Raw genomic sequence first — 20,247 nt, 5'->3', positions numbered from 1 at the left:
AGTGTATTTCTCATTAGTATGAGCAATATTTTAAATATTCTGGTTGGAGGGATGCTTTATTGGAAATTTATGTTACTATTGCTGAGTAATAATTTGAGATGGTGTGTAATGACTGTTTTATATAGTATATGTGATTTAGAATACAAAATAGAAAAAGTCCATCAATCATAAAGTTAAGATAGTGATAGAGACAAATATGAGATAACTGTTCTAACGTGCCGTTTATTTCAAGTGGACGTTTATATTAGGAATCATTATTTCCAGGGGCGTTGATTAGCTAATACAGTCACTAGAAGATCTCCTGTTCCCTCTAATTCAAAGGTGCCATCTTAACTTTTTGAAAACAGAATTCTGAAAATGTGTTTTTTGTGAAATTCAGGAAAAGAGAAAGATTCCTGTGTTCCCCAACGGATCTGCGCCCAGCTCTGGTGAGACCCTGCACGAGGCCGCGCACCATGCTGGGCCTGAGCTACAAAGGACTGGACGGTGGGTACACGCACTGGTCCAGTGGGGGTGTCGTTTGAGGACTAGGGGGTGATTTGATGGAAGTTTATCTTATACAGTGGGGTTTTTTTTTACATATTTAAAAGGCGCATTATTGTAGAAGTGTATTTTGTTAAGGAAACCTATTTAAAAATAATTTTACTAGCATATACTTGGATTCTTTATATCAGGGTTGAATTTAAAATGAAAGTATTATGGCCTGTATGATAAGAATATTGAGCAGTTACATAGAATATCAGGTAATTTTCATTACCCCTGTGGAAGTCCCTTGAAGAAGATGTGGAATGCTATTAAAATTCTTCATATAAAGTTACACAATTACACAAACAGAGAGGAATTATAACCAATATTTTTTGTGTGTGCACATAGATTTAAAACTCTTAAATGAGCATTGTATCATGGCATTTAGTGTAAAATTAGGGAAGCATAATTAAATCATGGTAATGATCCCTAGAAACCTAGTTAGAAAAACTGTTGAAGATGTTAATTTTGGGAATAAAAAATAGAAATATTGCTAGGTGCAAACAATGTCTTAAGATATTTTGTAGACTAGAGAAATGTTACGGTATTTCCATACTGTAGAAAAAAGCATGTGGATATTGATACTGTTGTCCACTGGTGGTCACTATGAAACTGAGATTTTGAATCTTAAATATTTGTTTAAAAAAAATCAGGATATTTGATACAGCCACGTTATTAGAAGTATTGATGACATGCTTAAAGAATGCTATATGGGAGAAAAATAACAACTGGCATACCGAATATAAAATTTAGAAAAGCTTAAACAATTTATTCATTGCCTAATAGTCTCTGCATGTTTCATAGAGAATAAGGTGGTGGTCTAATCATAGCAGTTGCTATATTACTACCTTGGACTTCAGACTGAGATAGGGTTAGTCACTGAGAAATGCCAAGTCAGGCCCCCACTGACCTCATAGTCACATGACAGCCCCATAGAAGCTGTTAATCAGTTGTTGATTTGATGATGTAGTTTAGTTTTTTAGATGATCGTTGACACCTTTTTTATTGCAAGTTGATTTCCCTTGCTTTCACATTATTAATAGAGTAACTTCTGTCACTTGTCCATGTGTGTTTAGTATTTATTGCAATATTAACTTTTAAAAAGGTAGAATGGTAAACCTTGAAACATCGGAAGCATTTTAAAGCATAAGATTAATTTTTTTGGTGCACACTCTGCACAGTATACGTTTTATGAGTCACAAAACCTTTTGGAATTATTGATTTGTTACTATTTGCTGAGCACCTACTATGTCCTGGGCAGTGTTCTGGACACTGGTGATAATGGCAGCAAACAAGAAAATGTCCCTGCCCCTCAGAGAGCATTTGTATTTTAGTAGAGTGCTCTCGAGTCAGATATGTTCAAAAGTTTGATACACACACACACACACACACACACACACTGAAGTGCTAAGTCTTTGATGCACGAATATACATCTTAAATGTACTAATTTAAACCTTAAATTTATTCACATGCACATGAACTTGAGTATATATCCAGTAAATTACATTTGAATACATTTGAATTAATTTTTAGGCTTTTTTTCCTGGACCAGAAATGTTTATGTGATTGAAGTAGTAATTTTAAAAGTAATTAAAGTTATTCAGTTCACTACTGAGTGAGTCTAAGCACTGTATACATATTAAAGGGTATTTGAGGACTTAAGGTTTATATTATGATTGCCTTCCTGGTGTTTCTGGCACTTGCCTTTAAGGTTTATAATGTAGATACTAATTGATAGAATTGCTTATGCATAGTTTCATGAATGGACTGTTAGGTTTTATTTATTTTTATTGTATACTTTCTTGTACATTTGTGTCTGAAATTACATTTACTCATATAAAATCATTTGCCTGCAGTCTTCTCAGTATATAGTCCATAAAATACAGATGTTTATGTGTCTTTAACGTAATGAGATCTGCCTTTCCTCTGTCAGTGGATGAGATTAAATGAGTGTGACTTCTATAATTTATATCATGATTTAAGTAGGATATTAATTTTTGTTGACAAATCACTAGGCACCAGCAGTTTGATGTAGCCCATAGATTTAGTTTGAACTAGCTAGAATCCTCTAGTGTACAGTTTGACGAGTTTCATCTCACCTATTTAGGCTTTTTGGTGGTTTGATACTTGACATCAAAAGGAAAGCACCTTTTTTCTTGAGTGACTTCAAGGATGCATTAAGTCTACAGTGCCTGGCCTCGATTCTTTTCCTATACTGTGCCTGTATGTCTCCTGTAATCACTTTTGGAGGGCTGCTTGGAGAAGCTACAGAAGGCAGAATAGTGAGTACAAAGATTGGTAGCGGCCAGGCTCTTAGCTCATCCGAGGCAAGTGTCTGTGTGCATTTGTCTCTCTACTCACACTTTTATTTGAAGAGTCTACCCACAGCATCATTAACCTGCCCCAAAGCAGACTTCCCCCAAAGGTAATTGCTATGGAAAACACGGGGAAGCCATTTGAGCAGAGGAAGATGCACAGTTGAGGTAAAAAAAAAAAAAAAGGAAAAAAGAAAAAGAAAGAAAACAAGAAAAAGAAAAAACAAAAACAAGTTGATCCTGGCTTGCTGGATGAATGGTTTTATAAGTCGAGTAAAAGGCTTGTATTGTCCTTGTGGTGGGGTGTGGGGGAGGGTTGGGGTGGGAGACAAACGGAACTGATTCTGGGCGGGTCCTGGGTCGGGGAATTGAATCAGTTGGGCTGCTCCACATCCTGTAAGGCATTATAGGATTAGTTAGAGTCCCGTGATTAATGTTAACTCATCAGCCCCGGGTGGGAGGCCCACACTAGACGAGTAGACTTTGGAGGTTGTAGGAAAATGGTGGATTTTTAGTGTTGTTTATTTTGCTGTTACTAAATTTGTGTAAAAGTAGCCAATGTTTTAATTGGAAAGTGTAACTGAAAACAACATCCATATTTCAATATGACTAAAATGAAAGCTTTTATGACTTTTTGTTCTTGGTACTGCTGTGTTAGGGGCTGTGGGAGGTATGAAAACAGAGTATCCAGTGCTTTGTAAAATGTTGAAAGACTTTTGTTTATGTACATTTTAATGGAATTTAAATGAGATGATTTGTAATTCTTGAGTGTATTTTATTTAATTATATTTACTTTTAGGTGGAAATTCATTTTTTACAGATAAAAGGTGAAAAAAAAATTGCCAGAAGTTAACTAATTGATCCTTATTCAGATAAACTATTTCATGATCTGAACATGAGACAAACTTGACAACTAAAATTTCCTTTGAACTCAGTTCACTTTCGGTTATTTAGTCTTTTACCTTATTCTGCAATCACTGTACCAAGGAAATCTGTTTTTAGTAAGTTGCTTTCATGTGCTGTCGCAAAATGTACCCGTAACTCTGCTGGTCCCCCTGGAAATTGCCTTATCTGTTATCATCACGGAAATAATGCCGCTTTGCTTCTGGGCTGCCCTGCCCTGTCTGCCCTCCTTTTCCTGCTCTTTCCTGTGCCGTGCGCGTGTGCTCGTGCTGTGGGCTTTGGGGGGCCGTAGGCGGGAGTAAGATGAGCTTGTGACTTCTGTCCTCCAGGATCCTAACCTGAGAGAAAAAGATACAATAGGACGCACGTAGGGACTCTGTGGTGGCGTGCTGTGGCACATGTGAGTGAGATCAGGGAGGAGCTGTAGCAGGCCGAGGTGCCAGCGTATTACCCGGAGTGTTCTAGAGGAACATGATGTGGAGACGATGCGTGTGTCTTCAAGGGCTTTGTGCAGTGGAGAGGAGGCAGAATAAAGGCTGGGGCTGGGTGAGGGTGCCAGGGGAGATGATTCATAGTGAGGGGAGAGGGGACACGTAGGGAGTTAGATTTGTGTGGACCAGAAGAGGAATGAGACTGCGGAGGAAAATGGCCCAGCAGACTAGACACAGGCACCGCCAGAACTTGGAATCGGGGTCAGGATGATGGAAGTTTGCAAAAACTAAAAAAGAGGCCCTGAGACAGAAGGAAGATTAGCACGGAGTGGTCTCTGCCGCACAGTGAGAGGTGAATGGGGATGACTTCTAATGGGTAGGGCTTCTGACGGGTGGGATGGAGACTTCTGAAAGTGGCCAGGGGAAGGCATGTGGTGGGTCGGGCTGTGGTTTCTGTAGGGAGAGAGAGATGGGAGTGAACATAAAAACCATTTACAGATGAGGTTCAGACTGGATCTGGGTGAAGGAACTAGTGAATGTGGCAGTAAAGGGCTTGGGAGAGGATTGGGTATGGAGTGGTGAAAGGAAGGGCTTCCTGGGACGGGTCCTGGCTCTTCACCACCACATTGGGGAGGGAAACGTATCCTGTGCCTGTTTGTCCCCCGGTAGCACTTCTTTATTTGCCATCTCCTTGCTTCTCTTCTCAGTTTTTTGCTTTCTATCTCTCAATACCATTTAGACTTTTTTTTCCTTTGCCTTGAGCTCCGCTTAAATCCGTTCCTAAATACGCATATTCTAATTGAATCGAGTATTTTATAATGGCCTAGCAGTTAATATGGACCGTTTGTTTTGGCAGATGTATGTGGGTTTGGTCCTATTTTTATACTAATAGTTGAATGATACTCTTACAGCATACTGTTGTTATGTGATTTTGATTTTGGAAGATGCTGTTATTCCTACGGATGAGAATCACTGTCCTGTATTAAACACGCTGTTTGTCAGCTGGTGGGCTTGCTAGGTGTCTTCGCAAACACTGTCTGATTGAGTTCTCCCTGCACTCATCACTTCTATTGAACAATGAGAAGGGTTGGGCTCAACAAGGTTGAGATAAGGCCAGTGGCTTAGCATCTGTCTAGTAGTAGTAGTAACAGGGTCTTCCGGTCCAGGCTGGTTCTGAAGCCCTGCTCTCTTCCGCTGCTGTGCTGCCTCCCACGTCCAGGAGGGGTGCCCCTCACATGCTGCTTTTCCCTGCCTTTCCCAATGATGATGGGTCTTCCCTTTCTTACTAGCACATTCCAGTTGACTTTGATGTTTGTGAAGGGTGAACTGTTCTCTTCTTTCCGATCCCTCCCCTTTGTCTAGTGGCATAGCCTGTATCCTTTATCATCTAATTAACTTACTTGTGGAGGTTCAGAATTTATGTGCTCGCTTTGATTTACACTTTCTTGAGTCTCTGATTTTCTTATTTTATCTTTTTTTACCAAGCTTTAGTAGTCAGATATGTCTTCATTCAATGGTTGCTCTGAGTTTTTAAAAGATCTGCCATCTATTTTATGTTAAAAGCATTTTATTTTTGGTATCTTTTGGTTAAGCCTATCATATAAGAGTAATTTCTTTGAAACGTGGGAAATTGCTCTCTAGAAATCATTTTGAGAATGATAGGATCACTTGTTAATATCTGACTTATCTGTTTGAAGGAGTCTTTTTTTTTTGTAGCACACCATGTTGAGTATTTAAGATTTCCTACTTTTTTAAATGAATGATTTCAGACATAAAAAATATCCAGAATAACAAATGTATTTGTATTCCCCCACAAACTTAAGAAATAAGATACCTATAGATAGAGTGAAAATCTAGATTTCTCTTCCTTTTACTCCTCTCTCCCTGCCTCCCACAATACTGAGTTCTGAAGAAAGGTGGATTGCAAAAGCTCACTTTTCATATGAAAACAAAGCAGTTTTCCCTATGTATTTACACTGAATTTGTAATTGTCCATATTTAAAATAGAAATTTAAGAGTCAAACGTTGTGTCTGCTTTGTGTTTAATGACTTGATTTGTGTTTTTATTTTCCAGATGTCTTATGTATTTCGGTAGGTTAGAGATATGTTTATGATGTATTACTTCTATTCATTTCTTCTTTCCTTAAACAGAGTGCAATAGAGTCTCTTTTTGGAGCATCATTAACTGGGATTGCCTATTCGTTGTTTGCTGGGCAACCTCTAACAATATTGGGGAGCACAGGCCCAGTTTTAGTGTTTGAAAAAATTTTATTTAAGTTCTGCAGGTACGTATTTACTTATCACATGTGCTTACATATGTGTATAATCATGTTGTTGATGAACTTTAGTTCAAAGTGCATTATGTATTTGGCAGCTGAAAAAGACAGCATATATATTTTCCGTATTTTGGGGTGCTGTGTGGTTGACCCTACTCTGGCCCCTACTACCATTCCTACCCCAGTCACCTTGCATATCACATCAGCAGATTTGAGTCCTGGGCAACAAATCACTTGCACAATAAGAATCCTTTGTGCCAGCCAAGATCAACCCAGCAAGAAGGAGTTAATCTAATTGTTGATTAGTTGGTATGTTGGTCTTTTAAAGGAATTTTAAATAGAGGTGGATCTTGGAGGCTCTGGCCAACTTTGCAGGTCAGGCCTGTTTAGCTGAAGAACATTGGAGTGAGAGGTCAGCTTCCACTGGCAGCATTCACATGTGGGAATCTGTTCAGGGCACGGTAGCTGGACATGGCCAGTGCTGTCCCTTTTGTGAGATAAATGCAGTTGAGTATTTTTAACCGGAAACAACTTAATCCTGTTAAAGTACCTGATTCATCTAACTCATCTTGTTCTGATTCCAATCTGGCACACTAGCTACATAGAGTAAGAGAGACTGCAGTGACCTGAAGTATTCTGAACTCGGTGGTCTTCAAGTAATTTCTTATTTGAAATTGAATTTTAAAAACAAAGTCACTTTCTGTGGTGATACTGGTGGAGAGGAGGAGGAGGAGGAGAAATTAGTGAAGGCCATGGAGGGGGCGGGGGTGTGGTTACCATGGTGAACAGAGCTTCCGGGTCTTCAGAGAGGCCCATCTAGTTGCTCAGTAGATTGCACATCAGTCGTCTACTCGTCAGAACTGATTTCTAAAGTGATGTCTCTGTTTTTGAAATACTAATGCCTCGCAGATTTTCACTGTAAATCTTTTATATAAGTAAACTGTTACCATTCTGTTATCTTCAGTTGCAGCAGAAATATACAGAGAGCTTTCTGTAGTCACTGATGTTCTGTAATTTGCTCCTTTTAGAAAGCTTATGTTTGTAGACTCTTCTTATTGCTTGTTATGAAAATCTTAATTACAGATGTACACTGCTGTGTGTGTGTTGATCGTGTCCACATTTTTTCCCTAAACAGAGATTATCAGCTTTCCTATCTGTCTTTAAGAACCAGTATTGGTCTGTGGACTTCTTTCTTGTGCATTGTTTTGGTTGCAACAGATGCGAGCAGCCTTGTGTGCTATATTACCCGATTTACAGAGGAGGCTTTTGCAGCTCTTATTTGCATCATATTCATCTACGAGGCTTTGGAGAAGCTCTTTCACTTAGGAGAAATATATGCATTTAATATGCACAACAATTTAGACCAACTGACCAGCTACTCGTAAGTGTTTCTCTTTTCCCAAATATTAAAATGTATTTTTGCAGCAATGTCTGAGCCTAAAAGAATTCCTTTTTTTGCGTGTGATGCTGACTGTATACCTAGCTACTTTAACTCCCCAACTAGCCATGTGGTGGTTGACTTGTTTGTGACAGATGAGACTTTACCAACACACTCAGTAGGAACATAAATACAGTTGAACAAATTCAGTCATTTTTATTTCCCGAAACAAACAACTTTCTCAGATGTGTGTAATTTTGGTCTTCTGTTTGAATTGGATCAGCCAATTTCAATGCAAGTGTTTGACAACTAACTGCTGTGTATTTGAATGAAGCAGTGATGTTAGATGTTGTGTTAGACCGTGTATTCTTTAACTAAGTGCTCAATGTAGGGTGCAGAGATTTTTATATTCCTCATGTTTAGCGTTTTCATTAACATTTTTGGAGTCTGATAATTTTTATTTGAAGTTATTTTTAAGGTTAAATTTCAGTACACTCTCATATGCTATTTGGTGACTATTTGTGATAAGAAAAACATGAATCAAACATCTTTTAAGACTCTAGAATAAAATAGGATATGAAAAGTAATTATGGTAGTTAAAAAAGGTTGACAGATATCAATTAAAAGTCTAATAGGTTATTAAAATTAAACATATCTGGGTAGAAGCCTATATTTGCTGTCTTTAGCATATAGCATTTAGTGTAAATGTGATCCTGCATTTGATTGGCTTGCAAGGAGAAAGTGGTTACCAAGAAACAAGGTCCAGGTTCCCTCCTATTTACCTAAGCCCAGATCTCTGTACTCTCCCCCTTCCCTCCAACCCTCTCTTCCTTCTCTTCCCCTTGCCTTCCTTGCATGCTTTCAACTTTGATGGACAGAATAGGAAGGGATATGAACATTTCTATGAGACATTGACTTATTTGAGATCAGTGTGATACTTAAAAAATTTTTTTTGCTAATATTTAATTTTGAGAGTGGGGGAGGTAGGGGCAGAGAGAGAGGGAGACACAGAATCCGAAGCAGGTTCCAGGCTCTGAGCTGTCAGCACAGAGCCCGACCTGGGGCTCAGACTCACAGACTGTGAGATCATGATCATGACCTGAGCCGAAGTCAGACGCTTCACCTCACGGAGCCAGCCAGGCGCCCCTCAGTGTGACACTTTGATGCCAGATCTGTTTTGTGCTGTCTTCTTTGCTTTTAAACCAGTTAATTTTTTAAGTGTTATTTTTGGTTTTCTCTCTATTACCCGCTCCTTTGACCTTTATGAAACACGGCTTTTATAACGGGTGCCGTCCAATCTGAGCAGTATTTCCTTCTGGCTAACTGAGTAATTACACGGGAGCGTCATTTGCTCAGCTGACACTCTGACGTTCATACCATGTGTGACTTCATTATTCCTATCCGATAGCCCCTTTTGTATATGAAGAAACAGCCTCCCAGAGGTTAAACCTGGCCTTGCCTCAGATAGCTGGTAAACGCTAGAGCGGGAACGAATCCAAAGCCCAGCCTCTTGCCTGTTCTTAAACAGCTCATAATCTAATTGGGAATATTCCTTTGTGTTTCTTCTTTTTATTTTTTAAATCCACAGTGAGAGATTTCTTTGCTTGTGTGTGTGTTTCTTGCTTTTTCTTTAGGTGAGATAGTTCTGGGTGTATTAATTGAACCCTTCAATCTCCTTAGGACTTTCCTAGTCCTGTCCTGATGAAAAATTGTATTTCACTTTGTTCCTTAAGGATGAAACTTAAGATCCATAAAGGATGAGCCTGGGTAGGCAGGGCTTGTCAGAGCACAAAGCGGTGATAGGAGCATCTCTGTATAGGGAGTCTCCATGCTACGTACGTGTAGACGCGGAGGCAGAGCTGCTCCCGTGGGGGCTGAGCAGGTAAGATTTAGTGGGGAGTGGTGACCTTGCTAAACATGGTGGTATCTTGTCAGATTTTTGAAGAAAATAGCACCCCCCCGCCCTAAGGAATGTATCTAACAAGTTTCATTGAGATATTCTTTACAATATCATTATATTGATATTTGTATCAGTTATCTTTTACGTAAAGAAGCCAAACCTTGTTCGTTCCATTGTTTCTGAGGTGTTTTCACGTTTTAGTCTCCATGCATCGCAACATGGGAAAAAAGTTAAACTAAAAGCTACCACATTGTGCGATTGGTTTAATACAATCTAAATATGAAATGGAGGATCCTTAACATGTTACCCTGTTCTCGTTTCTCAGATGCGTATGCGTTGAACCTTCCAACCCGAGCAATGAAACCCTCAAGGTGTGGAAGGAAAAGAATTTAACAGTACATGATATCTCCTGGGGGAATCTCACTGTTTCTGTGAGTACATTCTGAGATACAGGATTTTTAACCCTGTTCTTTAATGTTTTCTGAACAAGACCCACATTTTCTTCTTGACCAGCAGTGACTGTGTGTCTTCACAGTGTTGTGCTGACCAGATAGGAGTTACCACATTTTTATGGATCACGCAGTAGGCGGCAAAGAATGAAGCTAGTAAAGGGGGATGAAAATGGGTTAAATATGACTTCCAAGGTGTAATTATTAAAAAGATGTGAACATACTTCTGGTTTCTAATTCCACGTAGATTGACAAATTCACAGGAAGTGTTTGCTGGGACTGTGTTGGCACATTCTGGAGTGCTGACAGTTCAGAACTGCCCATGTCTTGTCCTGCTTGGTCTGTAAGAGTTCTTCTGCTCCCTGAGTGCTTATTTAGAAGATCAGGAGTGCTTACTCATGTCCTCAGTGTCAAACAGAACCATGTTTAACTTGGTGAGACTAATATAACTTAAGCACCTAAGGAAGGAAGAAGGACAGAAAACATGTAACGAGCACCTACAGTGTACTGAATACTATGACATATTGTATTCTGTTGGGGTATGTTGTCCTAGCCCTAGAATATCTGTTTTGGGCACTTCCCAGATTGGGATCTGAGGTTAAGTCATAAAGTGACTGTGGCAATATCAATTAAAACCAAGATCCCGTGAGCTTTTCTTGTGCCTTTTATATCATATAAGCAATTTTATATCCTATAAACAATTATAGGTCTTTTTTTTCTCACCAAAGATAGCTCCTAACTATAGTATTGGATGGGTATCATCTGAAATTTTATCTCTTTGAAAACTTATGTCTCTGTGGTCCAGTATAGTAGCCATTGGCCACATGTATATATTTAAATTGAAGCTAAATACAGCTGATAAAGGTTCACTTCTCAGTTGCACTAGCTACATGTCAAATGCTCAGTCACCTCGTGTGACCAGTGGAGACCTAGAACATTTCTGTCTCTATAGTAAGGTCTGTGGGACACTGCTGATTATATATACTGCATTATATATCAGGGATCAACTTAGATTCATGCTTGACTGTTTTACATTGAAAAAGTCATTTTTTGCTACGAAAGAGGTAGAGTTCATAGAGGTGCTCAAATGAAAGTTATTCCTTAGACATCATCATCATTCCACGATGAATAGGAGGTCTTGATAGTACAGATACAGGTCTTTTCGGTGTGTCTTCTTGATATTCAAGAAGCCCATTTTTTTCCTTTTTGTACTTTTAGCTTTCATTTTTGCGATCCACATTGTAAATTTGTAGCTCTACAAATTTCAGCACATAGAAATTGAAATAATGGAACCTGTGGCTATTTTTGTCTTGGGGAAGCCTGAGTTGTATTGTCAAAACAAGTCTCATTAGAATATAAGAGAAAAGGGACATTAGAGGCATGTGTCCTTTTTAATCTCCGGTTGCCTTTGAGTTATTTTTTTCCCCAAAAGGAAAAAGATTTCTATTATTGCATATATTATGCAGTATTAATTGATTATGTTACTGATTTTTTACTCTTAATGGAAATACTCTTTGAATGGTCACTTTACTGCTCCCCGTCCCCTGCTTTAATCCCATGGTCTCAAGTGAAGTCAGAAACGCCAACGAGTTTTTATTCCTGGTTTGATCTTAGCACTCTTGTTTTAAGTGACTGGTTTAGAAGTAAGGATAGTAAAATTGTGGGCCATCACGAATGCATACAAGGTAGTCAGGAATTACTATTCACTCTGAAGCTTTCACTACAGAGTATATGGATTTAAAAGAAAGGATTGAATGATGTAACTTGGCAAAACACTCTATTTCCATTCAGTGACTTAAGATGCACATATTTTTCAAACTGTAGCCATCTCTGAACTCAGGGCACGTCTTACAGTTGATAATGTGTTAAAGTTGACTTGGCAGTGTTTTTTTTTCCTAAGTGCCTTCAATCACTAGCATTTTAGAGTCAATAGAGTTCATTAGTAACTTATTAGATCTCTGAGAATCTTATTCTCTCCTTTTTCTTTTTTTTTCCTCCCCCTTATCACTCCCCAGGAATGTAAAACCTTTCACGGTATGTTTGTAGGATCAGCTTGTGGTCACCATGGACCTTATATTCCAGATGTGCTCTTTTGGAGTGTCATCTTATTTTTCACAACATTTTTTCTGTCTTCATTCCTCAAGCAATTTAAGACCAAGCGGTATTTCCCTACCAAGGTAATTGAGATGTGATTTTGGAGTTCTGGTAATATTCATGTTTTTGGTTTCTGATTCCTTGGTTTATTTCAAAACTGTAATAAATTGTTTGAGGTTAATACTTGGTGTCAAATAGTTGTAAAGAAATTATTTATAGTGAAAATCATATATCACATGTCTGAACTAATACTAGGAAGATAATGGAACCATGAGAGATGGTAGGTTAGTTGTGAAATGTATCTTCTATCTTTTTGAAAACATTAGAAATAAATGTATTTCATTGAAACATTTTCACTAATTAAAAACCTTATTCACGCTTTCTAGTGGCATATTTTTAATGTGAAAGATGAATTATTTAGAAAGGACACACAGTTTTTCTGTGTTTATTTTAACTTGATCCTTTTAACATAGGTGCGATCGACAATCAGTGACTTTGCTGTATTTCTCACAATAGTAATAATGGTTGCAATTGACTACCTTGTAGGAGTTCCGTCTCCTAAACTTCAGGTTCCTGAAAAATTTGAGGTAAGGATTAAAACATTTGGTTATTTGTTACATGGGAATGCCAAGCTATTAAAAAAATTTTTTAATGTTTATTTTTGAGAGAGAGAGAGAGAGAGAAAGGGACAGAGTGTGAGCAGGGGAGGCAGAGACAGAGGGAGACACAGAATTCAAAGCAGGCTTCAGGCTCTGAGCTGTTAACACAGTGGGGTGTGGGGCTCGAACCCATGAACCGTGGGGCTCGAACCCATGAACCGTGAGGTCATGACCTGAGCTGAAGTCAGATACTTAACCAACTGAGCCACCCAGGCACCCCGTAAAATGAGACACTTTATGGGAATCTACATATATATTTCTCTCATACATAAAAAATGACAAAATGAGAAGAGACAAGTGAAACTACTTAGGAAATAAGCAAGAAGGTATCAAAGTTAGTCCCATCAGGGAAAGTGAATGAAGATATTAATGGCAAGTAGTTGGGAGTCATTTAAAACATTTGACCCTGCAGTCTTAGCTGGATTTCATAATGTGTTTTCCAGACAGAAGAAACAGTCCTCACTCCTTTATAAGGAAGTGACTCCCTTGAATTGAAAAGTGTCACAAAGAGATTCTAGTTAAATTTCTAGAAGGGCGGTGTATCTGATCATGAAATGGAATACTCCATGTATCATTTTCCAGCAAAATTAGGAGAGAATCAACTGTAATCTTCCACCAGGAAAAGGATACTTAGCTGGCCATCCGGGAACTCTCTGCTTTCATCAGTAGACTGTAGTTACGTTTACATAATAGACCAAAATGGGATTTTCTTAGAGTCGAGCATTTGTGTCTCTAGTTATGTTTATATTTACAGCAAATTATATGACTTCTTTTAAAGACAGAAGGTTTAAAGAGGATTAGAAATAAGGAATACAATGAATATAATTTTAGTCTGTTTTTTCTTTCACTGGGGGGAAGAATTATTTTGAAAACTAGTCTCCAAAAGAGGAGTGCATGAGTGGAAAAATCCACTAAAATTATATAGAAGGTCTCCTTATATTTTTATTTAAAAATAAAAATTTAGCTTTACAATACTATGTGAATTTTACTATGGAAAACCATGAGTAACATACATAAATGCATAAAGAGCCCTTGGATATACTCAATTTTAGTCAAATTCCATTTTTTTAATTTTGGTGTTGAAAGTATATAATAAAATTTGGATACCTTTGTTTTAAAGCATAGTTATTGAACCACTAAAGATTAAGAGATGACTATATGAAACTCATTTTTACCAGGTCTTAGAAATAAATGAAACTGTAGATTAATATTGGTTTGGAATATTGATGTAATTTCCCATAAGCTTGGGCCCAGTTCCTTATTTTCAGTCCTAAATATATTATTGTTATTCATCTATTGATCTAGCTTTTCAGTAGCAAACTGATTTCAAGGGGCATAAGATGCATTGGGGAAATAAATTATGGAACACTTAAGAATTGTGCATTGTTTAGGTAAAATATTTTTATTCATGTATAGCATTGAATGTTAGCAGTTTAATGTGTATCAGTATGGGAAAATTGGAATACCTGAATTTGAAAATATTAAATTTCCTCCTCTATGTGTCAACAGATGTTTTAAGGAAGAAAAAACAGGCTGAAAGTGAAGTTTACGTAATGAAAATATTCTTAGATTTCAGTATATCCCGTGCTGTCCAAGAAAATGGAATTCTCTTAGGATCTTCTATTTATTTATTTATTTATTTATTTATTTATTAAATCTTTTTTGATGTTTTTATTTTTATTTTTGAGAGAGAAAGAGAGAAAGAGGGAGATAGTGCTAGCAGCGAAAGGTCAGAAAGAGGGGGAGACACAGAATCTGAAGCAGGCTCAAGGCTCAGAGCTACCTGTCAGCACAGAGCCTGATGCAGGGCTCGAACCCACAAACTGAGATTTTGACCTGAGCCGAAGTCGGACGCTTAACTGACTGAGCCACCCAGGCGCCCCTCTTAGGATCTTTTAAATTTTTTTGTTATGAAACAGACTTTATGTTACAGCACTGAAGTGTGTAAGTGTCAGGTTTTGTCAGTAGATACTTTGGAAAAGTATGTCCTGAGGCTCCAGCTCCAACTTAGTAGTGACCCTGCTGAGATCCCTGGTCTGCAGGATCTTCAAAGCAGTTTAGTTTAGAAGTTGATCTAGACAGCAGATGGACCTCACTTTATTTGAAGTAGGTTAGGAGCCTGTTCAAATGACATTCTACTTCACTTACTATAACCAGTTTCCCCCAAACAGTAAGCCTTTAGAACAACAGCCCGTCGCTTGTTCATAAATGTGGGACACGTGGTACTTAAGCTTAGTAGGGTAGAGTTGGGTCTCTTGGTTTGGGATCTTTCATGCGGCTCTGGTTATCTATTGCCTTGATGGGGCAATATGGCTCCATTGCCGTGTCTGGGAGCTCAGGTCAGATGCCTGAAACTGCAGGGTAGTTGGCTCCCAGCTCTCTCTCACTTTATTGTATCTCATCCTCAAGAAGGCTCATCCAGGCTTACTCAACAGCTTAGTCTCAGGGTTCCAAGAAGGTTAGAGAAGACGCCGCAAAGTCCCTTGAGATCAAGACTCAGAAATCACAGTGTCACTTTGGCTTTATTTTGTTGGCTGAAGTAAACCATAAAGACATGCTGGGTCCAAGGGAAGGAAATGGATCCCACCTCTAGAAGGAAAGATCGACGACATGGACAAGCGCCCTGCATCAGGGGGTGGGAAGCACTCTTGTGACTATCTTTGCAAATAATTCAACCATAAGTTCCAAGATTTAATTTAGTTCTTTCTGATTCCTTGGCATTTCTTGGAATAGCCACAACCTATGTTGTGGAAATTTGTGCAGTAGGAGGAAACTTCTTGCTTTCTTTTTCTCTTTAATTATTTTTAACAGCCTACTGATGCAAGTAGGGGCTGGATCATAAACCCATTGGGAGAAAATCCTTGGTGGACTTTACTAATCGCCGCTATCCCAGCTCTGCTTTGTACCATTCTCATCTTTATGGATCAACAGATTACAGCTGTCATCATCAACAGAAAGGAGCACAAATTGAAGGTAAGTTTTCCATTTTGTGTCAGGTGTTGTGATTTCAAGAGGTGGAGCTATTTTCGTAATGACTAGAAAATGAAATGATGGTATACGGAAATGAATGAATTCTTTCCCTCTTTGTGAAGTAGTGTAGTACGTCAACCCAGAAGACCAGTTTAGACTTAACAGGTATTCATGTTCATTTCACTTTCCAGAAAGGAGCTGGCTATCACCTTGATTTGCTCATGGTTGGCATTATGTTGGGCGTCTGCTCTATCATGGGACTTCCGTGGTTTGTGGCTGCAACCGTGTTGTCAATAAGTCATGTCAACAGCTTAAAAGTCGAGTCTGAATGTTCTGCTCCCGGGGAACAACCCAAGTTTTTGGGAATTCGTGAACAGCGAGTTACAGGGCTCATGATCTTTATTCTCATGGGCCTGTCTGTGTTCATGACTTCAGTGCTAAAGGTAAAAATCTCTGCACTGCAGTGTTTTAAAATCTTCTTCGTTGTAAAGTTTATACATGGTTGTGTGAGAATGAAACCTTAGAATAGCTAAAATGAATTTCACTTTCTGGAATATATTTGGGAAATAAATATTTGTTTTGGTGAATGGTATTTAGTACAGTAGGCATTTCAGTGTTAGATGTTTCCATTTTATAAATATTGTAAAAGGATAGTGTTAGGAACTGTTGAGTTTTCAAAGAGTTAGTCCATGGCTTATGATCTAAAAGAAGAATCCATAGGATTTTATGGGCATCATAAAAGAAGTAATATTGAAATGTGGATGGCATAATTATTTGACCAAAATGTGAAAGTAATATTGCTGTTAAATAAATAAATGCATTCTTTCTGATGAACTAAATGAAATAGAGGTGGTAGCCCTTACTATAAAAACAAAGAGCTAAACATACATGAAGCATGCAAGAAATTAAACTTTATGTTAAATATTTTTTACTTATATCTGATTTTTTACTGTACATATCCTATTGAATCTAGTGATTAAAAATATAACAATAGCAAATGTGGCTAAGTATCTAATCTGTAAATTTCTGTTTGTTATGGAAGAGCTCAATTCCATGTTTTTCCCTGGGTGTTTTATTTTTATTGCAAAAAAAATTATTAGGTAAAGAGTTGTGTACATTTATAAATTAGGGAAGAAACTTAGAGTGTGTATGTATGTTACTATAATAACTTCAAAAAAAGTTAAATACTGTAATTCTTTGGCCTTCATTTCATGAGCTTTCTAGCAACCAACTAATTCACCAAATATTTCTTGAATACTTTGCTCTTAAGACTAGGGAAAGAATAATAAACAGGATACATTACTGTCTGTTTTTAAGAACTTGGCAGTCTAGTTGGTGACACAGATAGGTAAATGGTAAGTGTATAGTTAGAAATACTTGGGACAGGAGGAGAAATATTTAGTAGTTCTTACAAGGATATTGTCCCCTATGAAGGAAAGTTGCTTTTTAAATTTTTTATGCATTGGCTGCAAATAGGCAGAAAAATTCAAATAGAACATCGAGGAAGCCCTAACATGAAAAGTTAGTCTTCCTGTTTTGCCTCACTTTCCAAAAGCAGCTCACCAGAGGTAAACTCTTTAACTTCTCTGTTTTTTATTTTGGTGGTTACAGCCATTCTAGTTTTACATACTTTTATAATTTTACTTTTTGCTTTATTATTTTTCTACTGAATCTCCTTACCAACAAGACAGTGAATCTCCAAGTTTAGTGTAGGGACATCTGGGAGTCCACAAAAGCACAAGTATTTGGGGGAGCACGTCCTCAGTACCTATTAAGAACATAACGGGGTCCTGAGACCAAACAGCATGGAGCCTGTCGTGCAGGGTTGGATGTTTCATGAGGACTTAGTACTCTTCAGTGTCCCCTACCCATTCTCCCAACCGTCACCTGCGTTTGGTTGATTTTGGTTTTAGCTTTCGTGTAACGGTTACTAACATTTACTTCTCTGCTGTAATGCTGTAATCCTAGTTAAACTGTCCATGATTTTTTTCCCTCTGTAAGTTAAATTATAAAAGCATAAACCTTCTGAGAACACATAATCAGTATTATGGTTTTGTGTGTGTTCACTGAGGACGAAGCAGTGTGACCTGCCCATGAGGAGACAGAAAGACCTTTTTCACTAATCTGCTGCTGCTTAAGAGTAACCTCCCAGCCGTAGGACCCAGAGTTTGCTTAGTATCTGTTAACTTCCCTTACGTTAAAAAAAATTGCCACTTTTTCATACATTTCTTCTTAGTATTGCTAAAGGAATTCCCTGGAGTAATTTTTTTCCTATGTGGTGCCGTGAGTGGTAAACTTTCAGAGTTCTTGCTTGTTTCCAGTGATTGATAGTCATGCATTTCAATGTTTAAAAAAAAAACCTTTTTTTTTTAAAGATTATTGTTTCCTGTAGATCAATGGTCCTAATAATATGTGTGATATCTATTTGTTTTTTGTAACTTCAGAGGCACTTTTTTCCTTTCTAGAAGCTATGACAATTTCCTTTTTACTCCCGGTGTTCTGAAATTTCACTGGGATATGTAGGTAGATAGATGAGAGAGAAGACTTTCATTTATCCTGCTTGTCTCTCGGTGGGCCATTGTTCTCTGGAAACTTACAGGAATTTTCTGCTAGTGTTTATTTTCTCTTCTCTCTGTTACGTATTTCTTCAACTTCCGTTAGGTCGATATTAGACCTTCTGGATATGTTCTCACATTCCTGTCTTGTCACCTCACTGTTAATGAAAATTTCCTGTTTTCCTTTGATTGATTTCTTTAGTCTCATCAAAATCATTATTACAAAATTAATTTTAATTATTTTGATAATTATGTCTTTAGATTTCTAGAAGCCTTTTTCATTCTGATTATTTTTCCTAGATTCTGAAGTTGCTTTATGGATAAAATATTTTCCTTAAATTTCCTGAGGATATTTATTTGGTTTTTAACTTGTTTTCTTCCCTTTCTGAAGTACTTTTTCCTCCTACGTTTCTTAGGAAGGACATACTTGATTGTACAGTAGAGAATGAATGTGGTTTTCCTCTGTCGCTGTTTGGTCTTTTTTCCTTCCTGGCCTCTCTCTTGGTGAGAATGCTGCTTGTGGTTTTTGAGTAGATGGATGAAGCCTGTTAATGATTTTCCTGCAGGTGCCTAGGCATGGTGCGTAGGCAGTTGGGGATGCCAAAGTCATATGGATTGTCTTTTGGGAATGGAGTTCAGTTATTATATCAGTAAATGGTACTATTGCATAATAGTTACTATATGGGAGGAATGGCAATAATAACTCCTGCATTTTTAAGTTTTTGATTTTTTTATTTAAGTTTTTTATTGTAATTCCTGGCTAATGCTTTGTGAGTGATCAATATTCACCAAGTGCTTTTCGGTGAATATTTAAGTATTTGAAATCCTTTCATCTTCATGCAGTCTGTTACAGAAATAAAGCACAGAGAGGCTGAGGCTCCGGAAGAGGTTAACTGGCCTGTTCTACCAAGCAGTCTGCTTGTGGTGTTCATGCTCTTAACCACCGAACATACTCCCGTTTCAGGAAGACACATGCAGAAGTGAAACGGTTTTTCAAGGGCGCTGATGTTTACTAGCATTTTCCTTATTTCTAGGAAAGTTAGTTCTTATCGTTGAAAGATCCTTGGTTCTGTCTGCATACACACTGGCTATTGTTTCGCGTATGTATTACTGTGGCATGTCCTAGTGGCGTGAGTTCCTCTAACTGTGCTCATTTTACCTGCAGTTTATTCCAATGCCTGTCCTCTATGGTGTTTTCCTTTACATGGGCGTTTCCTCATTAAAAGGAATCCAGGCAAGTCTAAAGTATTTAACAATTTTGTTGAAAAGCTTACAGATCCTTTAAATTTGCAAAGATTGTTTTCACAATGGTAGTGATGTCTTCTCAACTCTGATATTTTGGGAGGCAAGTTAACTGGTGACTTCACATCCACATTTTCCCAACGATTATTGCTTACTACACATTTTTCCCTCAAGAATGAGATCATGAACTGATAAGGTCCTTGCCTGTTTTGAATTGAAGCCATAGAAAAGCCTTGTAACTATTGATAAAGATTAGGATGGTAAGAGGGAGGAGATTGAGGACTCGAATGGTAATACTCACCATTTGTGTGGTGCGATACAGTTTGTAAAGCCTAGTGTAGGGTATTATCTGTGATTCTCGGAACAACACGGGAAGCAGGAAGAGAAGAAATAATAATTTGATCAGCTAGGAAGCAGAAAGAGAGGGACTTCCTGAAGGTTCTTAACTAAGTAAGCAACAGGGCCAAGGCTAGAAGCCAGTGATTTTCCTATTCTGTCTTGTTTATAATACTTCCTGGACAACAACCTGATAAAATTTAGTAAGATTTG

The 20,247-nt window shown here is 37.9% G+C and overlaps 1 protein-coding gene across 1 annotated transcript in view; it reads left to right on the top strand.

Annotated features, from left to right (window-relative positions):
• SLC4A7 (solute carrier family 4 member 7) overlaps window positions 1-20,247 on the top strand; it is a 104,559-nt gene that overhangs the window by 69,053 nt on the left and 15,259 nt on the right. The window contains exons 11-20 of the mRNA XM_029940370.1: window positions 380-486; window positions 2,634-2,808; window positions 6,327-6,460; window positions 7,587-7,832; window positions 10,055-10,160; window positions 12,194-12,355; window positions 12,746-12,859; window positions 15,743-15,904; window positions 16,093-16,344; window positions 19,622-19,690. Of these exons, the coding sequence (XP_029796230.1) occupies window positions 380-486; window positions 2,634-2,808; window positions 6,327-6,460; window positions 7,587-7,832; window positions 10,055-10,160; window positions 12,194-12,355; window positions 12,746-12,859; window positions 15,743-15,904; window positions 16,093-16,344; window positions 19,622-19,690 (1,527 nt within the window). The remainder of the gene's footprint in view (window positions 1-379; window positions 487-2,633; window positions 2,809-6,326; window positions 6,461-7,586; window positions 7,833-10,054; window positions 10,161-12,193; window positions 12,356-12,745; window positions 12,860-15,742; window positions 15,905-16,092; window positions 16,345-19,621; window positions 19,691-20,247) is intronic.

This window comes from Suricata suricatta, chromosome 5 (genome assembly GCF_006229205.1).
Source record: "Suricata suricatta isolate VVHF042 chromosome 5, meerkat_22Aug2017_6uvM2_HiC, whole genome shotgun sequence".
Classification (NCBI taxonomy): domain Eukaryota; kingdom Metazoa; phylum Chordata; class Mammalia; order Carnivora; family Herpestidae; genus Suricata; species Suricata suricatta.
Note: the sequence above shows the minus strand (reverse complement) of the source record. Positions and strands in the feature narration are given on the sequence as shown.